Below are 15,733 nucleotides of genomic sequence, written 5' to 3' on the forward strand. Positions count from 1 at the left end.
TATTTTAAGACTCATACTGGATCAGTGGTCTCAAAGTGGGCCAGAAGTCTGCAGGTTTTTGCTCCAACCAAACACTACACAGCTGATTTCAATGATTAGTTCCCCCCTCTCTTGGTTATAGGTGTGTTAATTAGTAAAAACAGCTGGTATAGTGATTGATTGGAATGAAAACCTATTATTTTACCTACTTTGAAAGTTTGAAACCACTGTACTAGATCAAGTGAGTTGCTAAGATGGACATTTGTTTGCAGGGTAAAGTTTACAAGTGACAGTTTCAGTACTCACCAGTATGCTCAGCTGTCCTCTCTTTGTTCCTCTCTCTCTCTCTCTCTCTCCTTCCTCTCTCTCTCTCTTTTAGAAAAACAAAAGCAGGGGGAACTTCGTAGGTTTTTCTGGTACGAGGCCTCGTGACTTCCTCATGAGACATTTACACACTCCTGCAAATGTACGGATACACACACAGATTTCAGTCAGTTTTACATGTACAAGCATCATATTTCCTTTGTTATTATACTTTCATAATTTCATGTTACAAAGAGAGCATTCCAACACACCAGCAATAGCAACACAAATGGTAATACCATAATTTACAAAACAATGCGACAGTACAGTAACAGTCCCATTCATCACCCCATTTTGCATATTCTATATATCCATTCCTGAATTAAAGCAGTGGTGTAATGGTCGTTTTTGAGGGGACTAAACTATAATTCCACTCTTTTACACCATGGACCTTATTATCACATCGGCCATTTTGAGCTTACATCATACTTGGGGTGGGAAACTCTACCTGGAAAAGTACATCCCAGCTCTGCCCTACTGTTGTGTAACAAGATGCACATCACAAACGTCACAAATGAGACAAACATTTACCATTTCACAGATTGCCAACTGAAGAACCTATTAGAAACAAATGGATATCAAGAATCCAGAGGGATACAGGGTCACATTTAAAGGTAATATATTTGTCCCAATATAGCTGCTACCAGAATCTAACCTAGGTAGCTAGCTAGTTAGCTAGCTAGTAGGCTAGCCAACTTCACTGCTAAATTCAAAAAATCAATGCATCGAACAATGAAATAGTTACATTCAAAACAACATGCCTAAAATGAAACCATTCCATTGTCATCAGACTGTAAAAGGTAAACAGTGCTAAACCTTGATATGCAAAAGACTGCAGCTAGCAATTGTAGTGCATTAGCTGTACCTGCCAGTACCTGCCAGACTGTATCTGTACCCTCGACTTGACACTTCTGCATCATAGCACTGTGTGTACAGTTGTGCTAATCTGACGTGTAAACACACTGCTCGTTTGATCCAGATCTATGCCATATAGCAGGAGTAAGTTGTCATGTCAATGTGAACTTAAACTTCAGTCTTTTTCAACCCACACATGCAGAGCCCTCCACAGGGCCAAAAATAAGAAACACAGACAGAGAAAACACACACACACACACACACACACACACACACTGCTCTTTACACAGCTTTCAGAACACACCGCCTATTCTGAGTAAACCACTTTAAGCCACCCACTCGAAGCCTACAAGAGTCAACACGCTGTAGCTATCTGTCTTCCCAGCAGACTTCGAACCGGTGGCATCTCAGATATTTATTTTTATACCCAACGTTTCAAAGATTTGAGATGCACTTGATTTGTTTATTGTAGAAAGGAAGAAACATTTCCAGTACTGTATGCCTGAATCATTGATGAAAAATATTGCTGCTGTCTGATGAATACTTTGTATCTTTGGAAAAGTGGTCTTAGATTTCGCCTTTTCATATGTACATTTTAGAAATTGTATCATAGTTTTCAATGGATTTCATGGGCCCTAGGATCACGAAACTGAGGACCAGGGAAATCCTCAGCTCAAGTGGAAACATGACAATCACTGAAATTGAGTTGCAGCGATACACACATATTCAAACTGCTCTGGGGAAGGTGTTATGGATGTAGGAACGCCAGCCCATAAAACCAATAAAACCCATAAAACCCATAAAATCCATAAAATCAAGCCCCAGTGCAAAATGAAGCAATCACTGCCAGCTATTTTCGTATTCTGTTATCGAGAGCTACTACTCCTACGAATGATTAGTCTTCTACAAGTTTCCATTAGTCTGACTATATGATCTAGTATGATGTTGAGCACCACCATTTACATTTACGTTTTACATTTTGAACATGTAACTGACTCTTATCCAGAACGACTTACCATGAGTGCAAAAATAGAATAAGTTTAAATTCCCAGACTGCCCAGACAACAGATGTAACAAACCAAACCAAAGCCCTGATCTTTACAAAATGAAAGCTTCCCAACTAAAGACCCAGTTTATTGAACCAGGTAAATTGACCAACACCACATACCTTTATCTCAGCACCTCAGAAGAAAGAGGTGAACTTCTTGCCAAATCCGGTGATAGCTGGGAGGGGAGCAGACAAGAGAGAGAGGTTAGAGGTTAAAGGTGCTATCTATGGCAGTTTTAAATATCAATCTATCATTGTCAAAGTCATTGTGATACCTTGGTATAATTACGTAAACAAATGAGACCATGGTCGAGACAACTGGTAGCTTCTATCTCACATCAGTGGATTGTTAGTGCTAGTACTGCTCAAAATTAAAACCAGATTTCCCATAAATCCCTTCCTGTCGTAAAGAGGATGCTGCTACCTGTCCCCCTCCCCCTCCCCCTCCCTGGCGTCGCTCTGCTTGCGTTTGTTTTCTCTTTCAGGATAAATATGTTGGAAGTGATTTTCGGCCTTTCCCTCCTTCCACCATCTGCTGCCAGAAGCTCTGAAAGCTTTAGCTCCTCTGGAAGAACAGAACCTCTTCCTGTTTTGTGCCATAAAGCGATCCAGCAGATTTCCCTCCAGATCCACCAGGTGGAGAAACAATGGAGGATGCAGAGTAGAGGCCAATCTTCTGATCTCATTTGTTTAAGGTAATTTTACTCATGCCTCAAAATTAATAAGTTATGATAATGACTGCTACACATACTGTGGCACCTTTAAACCTTATTGATGTCTTTCACTATAGCATGACCAAATGTATTAACTTCCATTTTAAACAAAGTGCTTGTAGTGTGCTGTTGCTCTTTAAAGGCTGAGGGATTTCTTTGTGGTACCTTCTCCCAGTTTGCCGGCCTGCTCGGCGGCTCCTCCAGGCAGGATCTTGGAGAGCATGCCGTCTCCCTCCATACCAGGCTGACCGGCCGCCGCACTGCCAATCCCTCCTGGTCTAGGAGCTGCCTTGGAGCCTGGACGGAGAGACAGGAGGAGGAAGAGGAATGGACAGGCATGGAGGAGAGAGAAGAGGAAAAGGAGAGAGGGAGAGGAGGAGTCAGTATCTACATAACCCTAATAACTACCTGCCTACTACATAACTAACCAACTAACCAACAAAGTGATCGACTGACTGAATACCTACCTACCTACCTACCTACCTACCTAACTAAACAGTGACTATTTAACTCACTGAATGACTAACTCATTGACTAACTACATATGTATGTACCTAACTACCTACCTAACTGACTGATTGATTGACTAATAAATTGACCAACTACATACCTACCTACCTACCAACTCACATACCTAACTAACTAACTAACTAACCATCTAACTAACTGTAGTTGGGATTTAGTTTATAGAGAGACTAACTAACTAACTGAGTGACTGAATGACTGCCTAACTACCTACCTAATTGTGCATTCACATGCTATCAGATATATTGGAAAAAAAAATTTTTCCTACTTGGAAATTTCACATGAACGCCCTCCAAAGTCTGATGATGAAGTCAGAAACTGAGAACTTTTTGCTACCTGAGTTTCCGAGTTATGACGCAATGCTGAACTTTCAGTCACCAGTAAGAAAACACATACACAGGCACCTTTATTGCAAGTGTGTTGTTAGGCAGACTAACCTAACATTTGTTTGTCAAGTTTGTCAAATTAACTTGTTAAGCTGCAGGAGGTCCGTGTTTGTTTATTGTTTGTCTTCTGGGTTTGATTTTCAGACAAACTAGCACATGAATGCAACGCTGTTTAGCAGCCGACTTGGAAGTCCTGGATATGGGATCTTCCCTCCAGCACATGAACGCACAATAACTAACTAGCTAACTAACTAACTGACTGACTAAATACCAAGTTAACTAACTAACTAACTAACTCCACAGTTACTGGACACACACAGGCTGATCCAGTGCGATGGAAGTGGAAGCCCCTCCTGTGTGTCTTCCAGTGTGGGATTATCTGTCCCGACACTCGGTGGATTACTCTCAGATTAGATGAGACGGCACACACTGATTACATAACACAGCCACACTCAGCAGCAGCTGGCATGACGGGGGTGGAGTGTGTGTGTGTGTGTGTGTGTGTGTGAGTGTGATGAGTATACTGTACCTATGCCTGTGAGTGGGGGTTGGGGGGTTTTTGCAGCTGTGGCGGGCGCTGCCTTCGCTCCGATGGCTGTTACTGGAGGCGTGTCGATCTTGGCCTGCAGAGAGAGAGAGAGAGAGAGAGAGAGAGAGAGAGAGAGAGAGAGAGAGAGAGAGAGATGGGGAGAGAGAGCATGAGAATATGAGAAACGGCAAGAGCGACAGAGGAGGGGCGGCACAAAACTAGTCATTTAGAAACACAAATACATCTTAGTATTTATCCTTTTTTCACAGTAAAACTGTTGGTAATTGAAGACAGTGGGGGAGAAATAGCTTTCATATTCACAAAGCTGGTGAAAGACAGGCATGAGAGAGATACAGCATTCATTTCCATTTACTCATACAAGATTTGAGAGAGGGAGAGAGACAGGGAATGAGAGAGCGAGAGGAAGAGAGAGAGAGAGGAAGAGAGTCAGAGAGCGAGAGGAGAGAGAAAAAGGGATGAGATGGAGAGACGGAGAAACGACGATAGAAAAAGCTGCTCCCCTATTGTGTTTGTTGTGACAGCTTACTGGATGATATGAATGATGAGTGACTGAATGATGAGTTTCAACATTGTCAAACATTATTTAGCTTCACACAGAGACAGGCAAGCCAGTCAGCTGTCTGCTGGAGCATTCATATTTAAAAAGGTTAAAAAGCTATTTATCTCTGCTTTCACTCTGCAAGTCCATTCTGTTTTTATATATTGATGTTGATTGCCTTGTTTCATCGTCTTTTTAAGCCTCAGAAATGTTGGTTACAGCTTGAACTTTTGGGCAACATCTCCCATCAGGAGCCAAGTGTATACTAGTGTTTCTCGATCTCCCATTTACCATTGCAACACCATTGGCTCTACAGCCAGTGATCAGCTAGCTCAAACTGAAACTGAAACTTGAAATGAAATAATTCTCAAAAGAATGCCTCGACTTTCCATTTTTTGTTATTTATCATCAGACACATGTCTTTGTAGTTGTAGTTTGTGGAAACAAGTTTCTACAATAATTCCCTCACTTGCTTTAGTATGGCGTGTTAGCATTACAACCTCGTGATCACATTTAATGCATCAAATATGTTTGCCTCTTTGGCTCAATCATTTCACATAAGAGAATCTGTTACTGCTTCATCATTTCATTGCACATGCATTGCACTGTGATGCAGGTGTTGCATGCATTGGATTTATTCAACTAATGCATTGGGTAAACATGTATAAACTCAATCAAATTTTGTTTTATGTTTTTTAGCTAGCTCTCTGTGATATTTTTGGGGTGAAAAAATGTCATCAGTGAATCAAAGTTGCAACAGAAATTTAAAGGACATATATAATCAATAACCAGGCCTGATCAGTTGCATCTCAAAGCGTTTTGAATCATGCACATTACGCAATACAACGGTTTTAGTGTGATCGCAGTGTCAGCATTCCTCATTCAAACCAAGGAGCACCGCTAGTACTGCCCCTAACAATGGAAAATGAAGGACATGCAGACACTTCATCAGTGGTAAAATAAGCATTCTTTTCTTCGTCCCTGATTAGTTACGTTTTGCAGATGCATGGTTTTTGTTGAAGAATGATACTGACAATTTCATTTGCTGGAAAAACTGGGTGGAGAAAGTGAATGCTCTCTCCTCCCTCAACAACTACTGTTAATACATTGCATTATATCGTGTGCGGTGTACGTATTTCCTTTTTTCCTCAAGTTGATTTCCTTCATACCAGCACTGATTGAAAAGTGTTTTTCTGGGATGTGCATTCTCTTCTAATTTATGGATTTACTGGGCAGTCCCCAGGTGTGACTGTATGCAACCGTGTGTGTGGGAAAAAAAGATGAAAAAGAGTCAACTTTTTCAGTCAGTCAACTTTTCCTAGTTAAAAAAAATCCTGACTGGACTGTCCCCTAGCATATTGTGACCCTGAAAATATGAGCCTGGAGTTGCTCTGCTGACAATGACTCGGGGATTTGGCTAAATGTTTACATCCAAATGAACTTCATATCACAGTAGCGCTATTCATTCCCAAACAGAAAATGTACCCATGCCTGTGGAAAATCATCTTCAGTCATACTATAATCTTCTCCCAGCGCACAACCAAAGTGCATTGGGTGCTTTGTAAACAAGATAAAATGTAAACAAAAATTGGCCGGCTGGAGACAGGATTATTATTCTGTTAGCAACTTTGTAACTGCCAGTTGCTGGAAAGTAATCCATTTGCTTTGCTTTTCAGTGCAATCACAATCAGAGAAATTATGTTTTCTCTGTTACATCTGTCTTTCACAAACAGTGAAATGTGGGAAACAAGATTTTAACGATTTGACAGTTAGCATAATTGAATCCACTGATGATGGGGTGTTTGTAGAGCTGGCAGACAGTGGGGAGACAGGAGTTTTATCCTGAACTGTCCTGAAGTGTCTTCGGTTACAGAATCTGAAATTCTGCACCATTCTCCATTAATTGGTTTGGCTTCTGCAGCTCGAATTAAAACCATAATCCATGTTTATTCGTTTCGTTCAGATGTAGACACTGATGAAATCTCACATTTTACTGCATCCGTGCTGCACTACTGCTGCGCTTTAGCTCCAGTGGAATTGTTTGGAAAATTCAAATTTTGTTCCCTGTTCAGTCGTCAGAAGGTGCAAAAAACGGCCTGCTGAGCAGTTTGGAGGATTAGTGCTTCGTGTTACAGTATGCATATTCAGCTCTACCTGCAACATTTGAGAAAGACTAGACTGCAGTGGCTGTTGCAGTAAAAAGTGGATGATAGTTGCAGGACTTTTCTAATGGCTATCACTAAAAAAGGCAGCCAGTTACATACCATACAAACCAGCGGTCCCACCGACGGACACAGGAGCCCAACACTGTTTTGGTATCTGTTAATTATCTTTCTTAGGTCCTCTGTTTTCTGTAAAGCTCTTTGTGGCAAACCTGTTTGTTAAAAGCACTCCATAAATAAACTTTCGCTTGACTTAACTTGACAGGCAGCTGGACTAAAGCCAAATAATCACACATTATATTTGCTCCCCATTGACTCTGACTCCGATTCAGCTGCAGCAAAATGAATGTGATGCATTTTGTCCAATTTGCATATAGCATTTAATCATTTACAGCCACTTAATCAATGCTTTTAATTACACAATGGACCCAACATAAGAGTTTTAAAGGGAATGAGGTTGCAGAATAATAATCATACGCCGACTGCTACGTTTACTGTTTATGGCTTCCTGTCAGAGTTATTCAGCAGCAGAGCTTTCAAAATAATTTCCCAGACAAATTCCTGCATAATTTGAAACCAGACAATGTGAAATATTTCATTACACTTTCCTGCTGATAGTACAACAATGCAGCAATATGAAAATCACTATTCAGCGGTGAATGCACATCATGAATACTTTGGGATACTCATAATAAACATGGTGGTTTTGAGAAATTCAATGGCAAATACATTCACATGATATTTACTAGAGGTGGAATTAATTCAGGAATAGAATAGATGTTCATTAAAGTCTCAGAATTGTGATGTTAAAACATGTTAGAATCAGACTTTAAGAATCCGATGGTTAATACATTTACATGGATTTATGATGCAGGCTGAGAATAGATTTTTGTTGGGAGAGATTTCGAGTGCCAATCTCTCCTGCATCTCTCTCTACCAGACAGTGAATCAGCTACATTGAGTTATCGGCTGCCACTGTGCTAATCACAACACTAGATAAGGCCTGCCAACAGAGGCGCAGCAGAATTTAAATAAACCATGTGAATTGGGAGGAGATGTAGCAGCGCTTATCTCTGGGAGGATGGAGGGACAAAGGAGGATGGATGGAGGGAGGGGATGGGGATGAGGGGGAAGACTGATTGACTGAAAAGTTGAACAAGATGAAGGAGGAAAGTAAAGAGGAAAAGAACGGGTGTTTTGTGGGGGAAAGGAGATGATTGGGAGGAAGAGGAGGATGGAGAGAAGGAAGGAGATGAGGATGAAGAAAAGTTGAAAAAGGTGCAGGGAGACTTAAGAGGTAGGGGGTGGGTGTTTGTGAGAAATTAAATCATTGAGAGGAGGAGGACGGACAGAAGGAAGGAGATGAAGGTGGAGGTCGAAAAGTTGAAAAAGAGGAAAAAAGTAAAAGAATGGGTGTGGGTGAGAGAACTGATATGGGAACAGAGTAAAAAATGCTGTTGATTGAGGGCATGTGTAGCACAATATAACGTGATTCCACTTGGCATTACTGCTATGGCTATGAATGTCACCCTGATTCCACTGGGACCCTCTGTCTGACCCCTTGATGCAACGTGTGACATCAAATCTGTCGCGTGGGGACGGAAAAACAACACTTGAAATCTGACCTGAGTGTATTTTCAGAGACGCAATTTGAATCACATTTCAACCCACCTATGAATGTGGTTTAAATCTGATCTGAAAAGATCAGATTCCATGTGTTGTTTTGCTGTTTATACTTAAGAAACAATATCGTAGCGGATTGAGCTGCCTGCCTTTGTTTCGTAGAATCACTCTCCATCATATAAAGTTGCAAAGAACAGCTTCCATTTTCACTGCTGTTTCTTTCTATTACCCTCTCTGTACTCACCGTGGTGGCTGGCGTGGGGCCGGTCTGACCCGCCTGCCTGGCTTGCCCCATGGGTCCACCAGCTGGTCCCATCTGTCCTGGCTTGGCCTGGCCCGGCCCCATCCCCAAGCCCATGCCTTGACCCTGGGCTGGGGGCTGCTGCTGAGGGCCGGTGGTCCCTACTGTCCCGGGCTGCCCCGGCCTGGCCGCTGACGTCTGAGCCTGCTGTTGGAGCTGGGTCCTCTGTCCCAGAGCCCCGTCTGTCTGGGAACCTGGACCACCCTGTCGCCCAGATCCCGGAGGCCCGCTGGCGGGACCCTGTCCCCGAGTGGAGCTGCTGCCAGACCTGGAGGAGCCTGGACGGATGGAAGGAGGGTGGAAACATTTTATTTCATTTATTTAGAAAAATTTGCACTCATGATTCCAAAGTCACTACCTTGCTTTATACAGCTGAGCCTTTATTGGCAGAGAAAAAATTATTGCCGCCTCCAGAGCAGCTCTGCCTCTGAGAAATGTTTGTAACTCCAATCTGCTTAGTAAGGAATTGCAAGTCTCATTTTGAAGAAACTTTTACTTTCTAATTTATTCTAATGACATCTTTGTTTTTATTAGATGGCATACAATGGCGATTGACAGGAAAAATGGGAATGAGAGAGGAGATGACGTGCAACAAATGTTATGAGCAGAGATCAAACCAAAGATTTAATGAGTACATGGTGTATGCCTTAGAACACAGCCACAGTGCCACCCTGGGAGAAAACATTTCATTGGAAAAGTTACGCTTGAGATAGTTAATTAAAAACTGTTGATCCCTGAGGGGACAGTTGATTGTGAAAGAGCATCAAACACACTTTGAACAACAGGGGTTATTAAACCTTTTCTTCCTAAGACCCAAATGAGAAATTCAGTCTCTCATCCTGGGACAGAGGCTTATGAAAATATATTGCTTCTCCAATATTGTGGGTCCCCAACAGAAGACCCATAGTTTAAGAAACCAGCCTGTGGCAGGGCAGGATTGACGTCCAGAGGATAAATTCCTAAAATTGTATTGTCATGACAGTTTTGCAATTGTAACATTTTTTCATCGTTTAGTTGATGTGCTTATCCAGAGTGACTTAAATGACTTAAAATGAGTGTAACAGTAGAATGAGATCAGTTCATAGATCAGCAAAATTACAAGCAACCAATAGTAAGGACTGTAAGTGTCCACATTGCCCTGACAATATTCCTTTGACCCTAGAGCGACCATGTCAGAGAGAATTGTTTGTAAAAGTGTGTCAATGAATAAATAAATAGAGTAGAGGAGGAAGATATGATTCAGGGGGACAGGGGATCGTGAGGCAGTTCTTGTTTCATTCATTCACTTCAGCACCTCATTTATTGCTGTTTTTTTGTTACAATTCAACAGGACTAACCTACTTAAATGAAGCTTCTATTAAATAAAACATAAAAAGTGTGAGGCAACTGATGATACCTAAAACATGAATTAGAAATATGCCTATCACAAATCAGGTCACAGAAATAGAATTTGTTTTAAATGAAGAGAGTTTGGCACTACGTCTCAGTCTGGACAAGTGCCAAACTGCTATCACTGGCCAGAATTTGAATGGGGTCCAATGGCTTAATCTGAATGTGGGCTAGTCAAAAAAGTGAATGAATAAATGCCCCTTGGATAATGGATTTCTTTTTACTAATTCATGATATTCCAAATGCCTGAATGGCTGAATGACCATACCTTGGGTAATATGATAGTGAATCAATCAATGTACCTGTGGGTTGCCCGAAAGCATGAATATATTGAGAAGTGACCACACAAGCAAATAAGACCCACTTTCCACCTGGCATTAACATGCATCCTGGGTGATTGGATTTGAATGTGAAAAACACAAAATCTGGTTGTAAATGATCACCCAAACCACATGTGGAGGTGGTCAGACACATTTGGCCACATTAACAACAAAGTGTAAACGCAAGTCTCCAATCCACATCAGGTAGTTACATCTTTGTCAAAAATGGATAGTCAGGATACTTGTGGATGAAAGACGAGCTGTTTCTTGTCAATTTCGCCAAGGATGTAAATATTACGAGAGGCAGTGCCACATACATCAATCTGTGTTTTGGTGCGGGCAGAGAAATCACATTTTTAATGTGTATACTGGAGATGCATTTTAATGTCAGGTTTAATCTGGCTAAATTATATCTAGACACAATGCAGTTACAAGATGCATGTTATCCCAATATGGGGGGCATGTTGGTGGCTCAGGCGTCTAAGGTGCATACCATGTTATCCCCCTCTCTCTCCCCCTTCCTGTCTCTCTTCACTGTCAAATAAAGGCAAAAATGGCAAAAAAATAGGCAAAAAAAAAAGGGGGGGGGGGCAATATGTACCTGGCGGCTGGCCCTGGAGGTCCACAGGCTGCTGGGACTTGCTGCGTGAGGACCTGTGAGGGTCTCCCTGTCTGGAGGAGCGCTGGCCATGATGGTGCGCAGATGGGTCCCGGGAGTAGTCCGCGGAGTGGTACGCTCCGGACCGTGACTCACCACGCCTCCCTGTAGACGACGACCGTGCAGAGGGGTCGTGGCGCATCGATGGGTCCTTGGGGTGCCCCTTGGACGACCTCGAGGACCTTGGCTCGTCTGAGTGACGCGACGAGGACGAGTGTCGGCTGGAGCTGCCGTGGTGCCGGTGGTCACGAGATGAAGAATGTCGCCCTCCGTGGCCGTACTCGTCCTGGGGCCACAAGTCCTCCTCAGGAGGCTCGTCGTAGTCGTGGTAGGTGTGTTTGACACTGTGCCGGCTCCTCCCAGTTGAGTGGCTGCTGCCGTAGTGTCGGGAACTGGAGCGTGGCTTCTCGAACCAGTCAGTCTCTTCCTGTCCCAGATGGTAGGCTTTGGAAACCGAGAGCAGATCACAGTCAATCTCCATGTCGTTGGGAGACAGCGGCATGCAGGCTGAGAGAAGGAAGGAAGAAGGAGGAAGAAGACCAACCACATGCAAAAGAAAAGAAAGGGAGGGAGAAGAAACAGACAGAAAGGCAGAAAATAAAAATAAAAGATTTACATCCATGCAGAATACACCTCACACTCCACCATCACACATTACAAGACATCAAACACTGCAAAACTGTCCACTTTGACAGCTGTTCTTGTGGTTTAATATCTTTTTAGTTTCAAACTACAAGAGTGAGTTCAGTAAACTGGGAGAAAATGTAATGTTGAAAAAATTTACTTTAAATAATTGCCTTGAAAAATTAACTTTTTTTTAATAGCTCTGCTAGTTAAAGTGAGATAATTACACTGAGCTACTTGGAAATATAAAGTTTAAACATACATATGGGTTTATTGTTATGGACTTTTTTGCAGTGTACTTTAGACAATGAATTCATATAATGAACAAAACATGACAAGACGTAAACAAAACATCAATGCCAAAAAAATAATGAAAGATAAAAACCCTGTAAAGAAAAAACAACGCATCCGTGAACGTGCAAAGAAAACCTGTCAAGTGAATCAAAGTGTAGCGAACGAAGAAAACGACCACGCCACCATGCGAGTATTCGACAGACAGACGACTGGATGAACGGGCGGAAGGACGGACAGGCAGGCAGGCAGACAGACAGACAGCAGTCCACTGATAAGAGAGCTCCCAGTGACTCTCAAGAAGAAGAAAACATCAGCATGCAACGACTATCTCTCTCTCTCTTTTTCTCTTTCTTTCTGTTCTCTAAGCCTAGCATCTGGGTGGGTGGGGGACGTTTAGATAAACGGTGGGGGCAGTAGTAGGTAGTGAGACTGTGTGGGCATTCAGCTCCCACAATTACCTTCGCTGTCTGACACAGCACAATGATAATCGTCTATAATGTATGTATCGTCCGGTTTGTAGACGTGGGTCCGCGGAAGGTCCCGTATGTGGTCTTGTACATCTGGCAGCGAGTGGCTGGAACCATACTGGCCATAATAATAATGATATCTACTGCTGCGACTGTCGTATGGGTCGGGACCTAAGCTTGACGACCGTCCAGAACCCATGAACTTCCCCAGGGGACTGAGCGGGCTCTCCTCTTCAGAGTACTGCCGGCTGGGGTGGCGCCCCCGGCTGTAGCCAGACCGGTAGGAACGATCGTCCCTCTCATAGGACCGGCTGCGATACCCGGGGTAGTCCCTGGCTGAGATCTTGTCCATGCCATAGCCGGTGGAACGGGAACGGCCGGTGGAGGTGTAGTAAATCCGATCGTCCTCCTCCACCATCACACCGTAGTATCGGCTGCCATGGGCGGTGCCACTGCTGCTGTCGTAAGTACTCTTCTTGAAGCCGTAATCCTCGATCAGCTGGCGCCCTCGGATGCGAGAGGAGGGGAAAGCCCCACCAGCCGCTGAAGAATAGGAGGCCAGGTCTGCCTCCACGTCCCGGGCCTCCTCAATGGGCGAGAACTTGGAGATTTTCTGCTCCATACTCCCCAGTTTCCTGTGCTTGCTGCGCTTGGAGGACATGACAGCAGGAGCCAGAAGGCTTCTGGAAGACGACGAAGGTTTCTGTACCCCGGAGCGGATGCTGCCATGTTTGTAGTCGTAGTCATAGTAATAGGAGGATCCCCCACCCATGCTAGCGCTCACGCTGCTGCTGCTGCTGCCCCCTAGAGGTCCGTGCCTGTAGCTGCTCTTACCCCTGCCGTGGTGGTCGTACAGCTCTTCCTGCATCGCCGCTTCCTCCTCTGCTGCCCTGCCGTACGAGGAGGTTCCAGTTCCGCCGCGCGTCGAGCTGCCAACGGTGCTGCTGTGGCCGTGGACGTCGCCCGGGTAACGCCCGCTGCTGCCGTGGTGCATCATGTCTCCCGTCGTCGTGCCCAGCCCGTCTTTCGCCGTCAGCTCACTCACATCGTCGATCATCATGTAGTTCCGCGGGATGTTTTGCTCCAATCCAGGAGCCGCATACATCCCGTCTGCTGTGCCGTAGGTGGACGGACTGTCTACAGAATGGCCATAGGTGTTGGAAACTGTAGAAGTGTACTGTCCATAAGAACTGGCTGTGGTGGTGGTGTAGCCATAAGTATTAGCTGTGGTTGTGGTGTACTGGCCATACGTACTAGCTGGGGTTGAAGTATACTGGCCATAAGTGCTGGCTGGCATGGTGGAATAGCCACCATAGCTGCTGGACACTGGTGCTGAGCCATAAGGCCCATAGGAGCTGGCCATGGTTGTTGTACCAGTGTACTGACCATAAGAGGGGGCTGCACTGGAATAGGTGGCGTCCTGGGCCGTAGTGGTGACCACTACTGTGGGGTTGCTGATCGTCTCGTAGTTGGTGGGCATCTTGTGCTCCAGATCGGCCAGTGATGTCTGCCTGGGTCTTCCCGGGTGAACCGTCAGGATGTCGGCTTGAGGCTGCCCAGGGTATGGGGTGGTCTGGCTGGGGTAGGAGGACACAGCACTGGGATAGGGTGAGCTGTGGGTGGGGTATGGGGGCTGGCCAGGCGGTGCAGGCCCAAAGCCAGTGTGCCCTGCCTGGGGCTGTGGCTGAGGTGCAGCTGGTACCCCCAGGTCTGTCTGGGGGTATGGGGGCTGGGACTGGGGGTAGGTGTGGGAAGGGTAGGAGGTTTGAGACTGGTAGGAGGGTACTGGAGGGGGGCCGTGGCTCTGGAGAGGCGTGGGCTGGGGCAACGCCTGGGACTGAGACACTGACGGATAGGGAGGCTGGTTGAACGTCGAAGACGGGTAGGGCGCACTTGATTGTTGAGTCGGTGCGGCCGGTTGGCTCTGGGGGTACTGATAGGAGAGGAAGGAAGACGTGGGAGGGTACTGGGCTGCGGTATTGAGGTCGCTGGTGAACTGGCTGAGCGGGGCGGTGCTCGGCCTTGCCGTTAGTAGCCCGTTGGTCTCGTATGAGGCCGCTGCAGCCGCTAGACGTAGGTTATTCAACTCACTATCAGACATATAGTCCCTGGTGTCACCCATACACCTCAGGTAGGCAATATCCCTCCTCTCCCTCTCCTTGACCAGTGTCTCTTTCCTTTGGTGGATTCCCAGCTCTAGATATCTCAGCTTAGCATCAATCTCTTTCTCTTCCTCCTCCAGTTCGGCTTGCTGCTTTCTTAGCTTGGTCGACTCTTGCTCTACGGCCTTCAGCTCGTGGGTGAGGTCTTTGAGGAGGCTGGCTTTGGCAGCCAAGCCGGGCCGGGTGCCGGGCTTCAGGCTGGGCACGGAGGGCAGGTAGACCTGGGGTAGGGCAGGCGTCATCATGGGCAGGTGGGCTGAGGCGGTAGTCTCCTCTGGCGGAGGGCTGGGCAGGGTCCGCTTCACCTTACGGAGCAGGGAGCTCTGCTGTAGGGCTGCCAACTGGAGAGAGAGAGAGGGAAGGGAGAGAAGGATAGAGGTAGGGGAGACAGAAAGACAATGAAGTGTGGAGAGAGGGATGGGAGATGGGAGACGGTTGGGGGAGGAAAGACGAGGAACAAATAGGATGGTGGAGACGAAAAGGCAAGGAAGTGCAGGGAGAGAGGGATGGAAGAGGGGTGATAGGGAGAGGGACAGACAAGGAAGGGGACAGAGGAGGGAAGGGGGATGGGAGACAAAGAGAGAGGAGAGGGAGAAGAGGATAGAGAGAAAAGAGGGAGGAGGAGAGGATAGGAAAGACAGGCAGCCAAGAAAAGGGAGAGAGGGAAGAAAAAAAAAGTGAGAAAAGGAAGGATGGAAAGCGTAAGGAGAATGGAGATGGGGAGAGGGGGTATAGGAAGATGGGGAGAAAGTGGAGTGGAGGAGGAGAATGTGAGA

The 15,733-nt window shown here is 45.3% G+C and overlaps 1 protein-coding gene across 1 annotated transcript in view; it reads right to left on the reverse strand.

The window, feature by feature from the left end:
• Positions 1-337: 337 nt before the first annotated feature.
• bsna (bassoon presynaptic cytomatrix protein a) overlaps positions 338-15,733 on the reverse strand; it is a 205,836-nt gene continuing 190,440 nt past the window's right edge. The window contains exons 9-15 of the mRNA XM_078288251.1: positions 12,787-15,298; positions 11,354-11,854; positions 8,987-9,321; positions 4,399-4,492; positions 3,124-3,255; positions 2,366-2,421; positions 338-437 (exon numbers count right to left, since the gene is read on the reverse strand). Coding sequence (XP_078144377.1) covers positions 2,381-2,421; positions 3,124-3,255; positions 4,399-4,492; positions 8,987-9,321; positions 11,354-11,854; positions 12,787-15,298 — 3,615 coding nt within the window. The 3' untranslated portion in view covers positions 338-437; positions 2,366-2,380. The remainder of the gene's footprint in view (positions 438-2,365; positions 2,422-3,123; positions 3,256-4,398; positions 4,493-8,986; positions 9,322-11,353; positions 11,855-12,786; positions 15,299-15,733) is intronic.

Source organism: Centroberyx gerrardi, chromosome 14 (genome assembly GCF_048128805.1).
Source record: "Centroberyx gerrardi isolate f3 chromosome 14, fCenGer3.hap1.cur.20231027, whole genome shotgun sequence".
NCBI lineage: Eukaryota > Metazoa > Chordata > Actinopteri > Beryciformes > Berycidae > Centroberyx > Centroberyx gerrardi.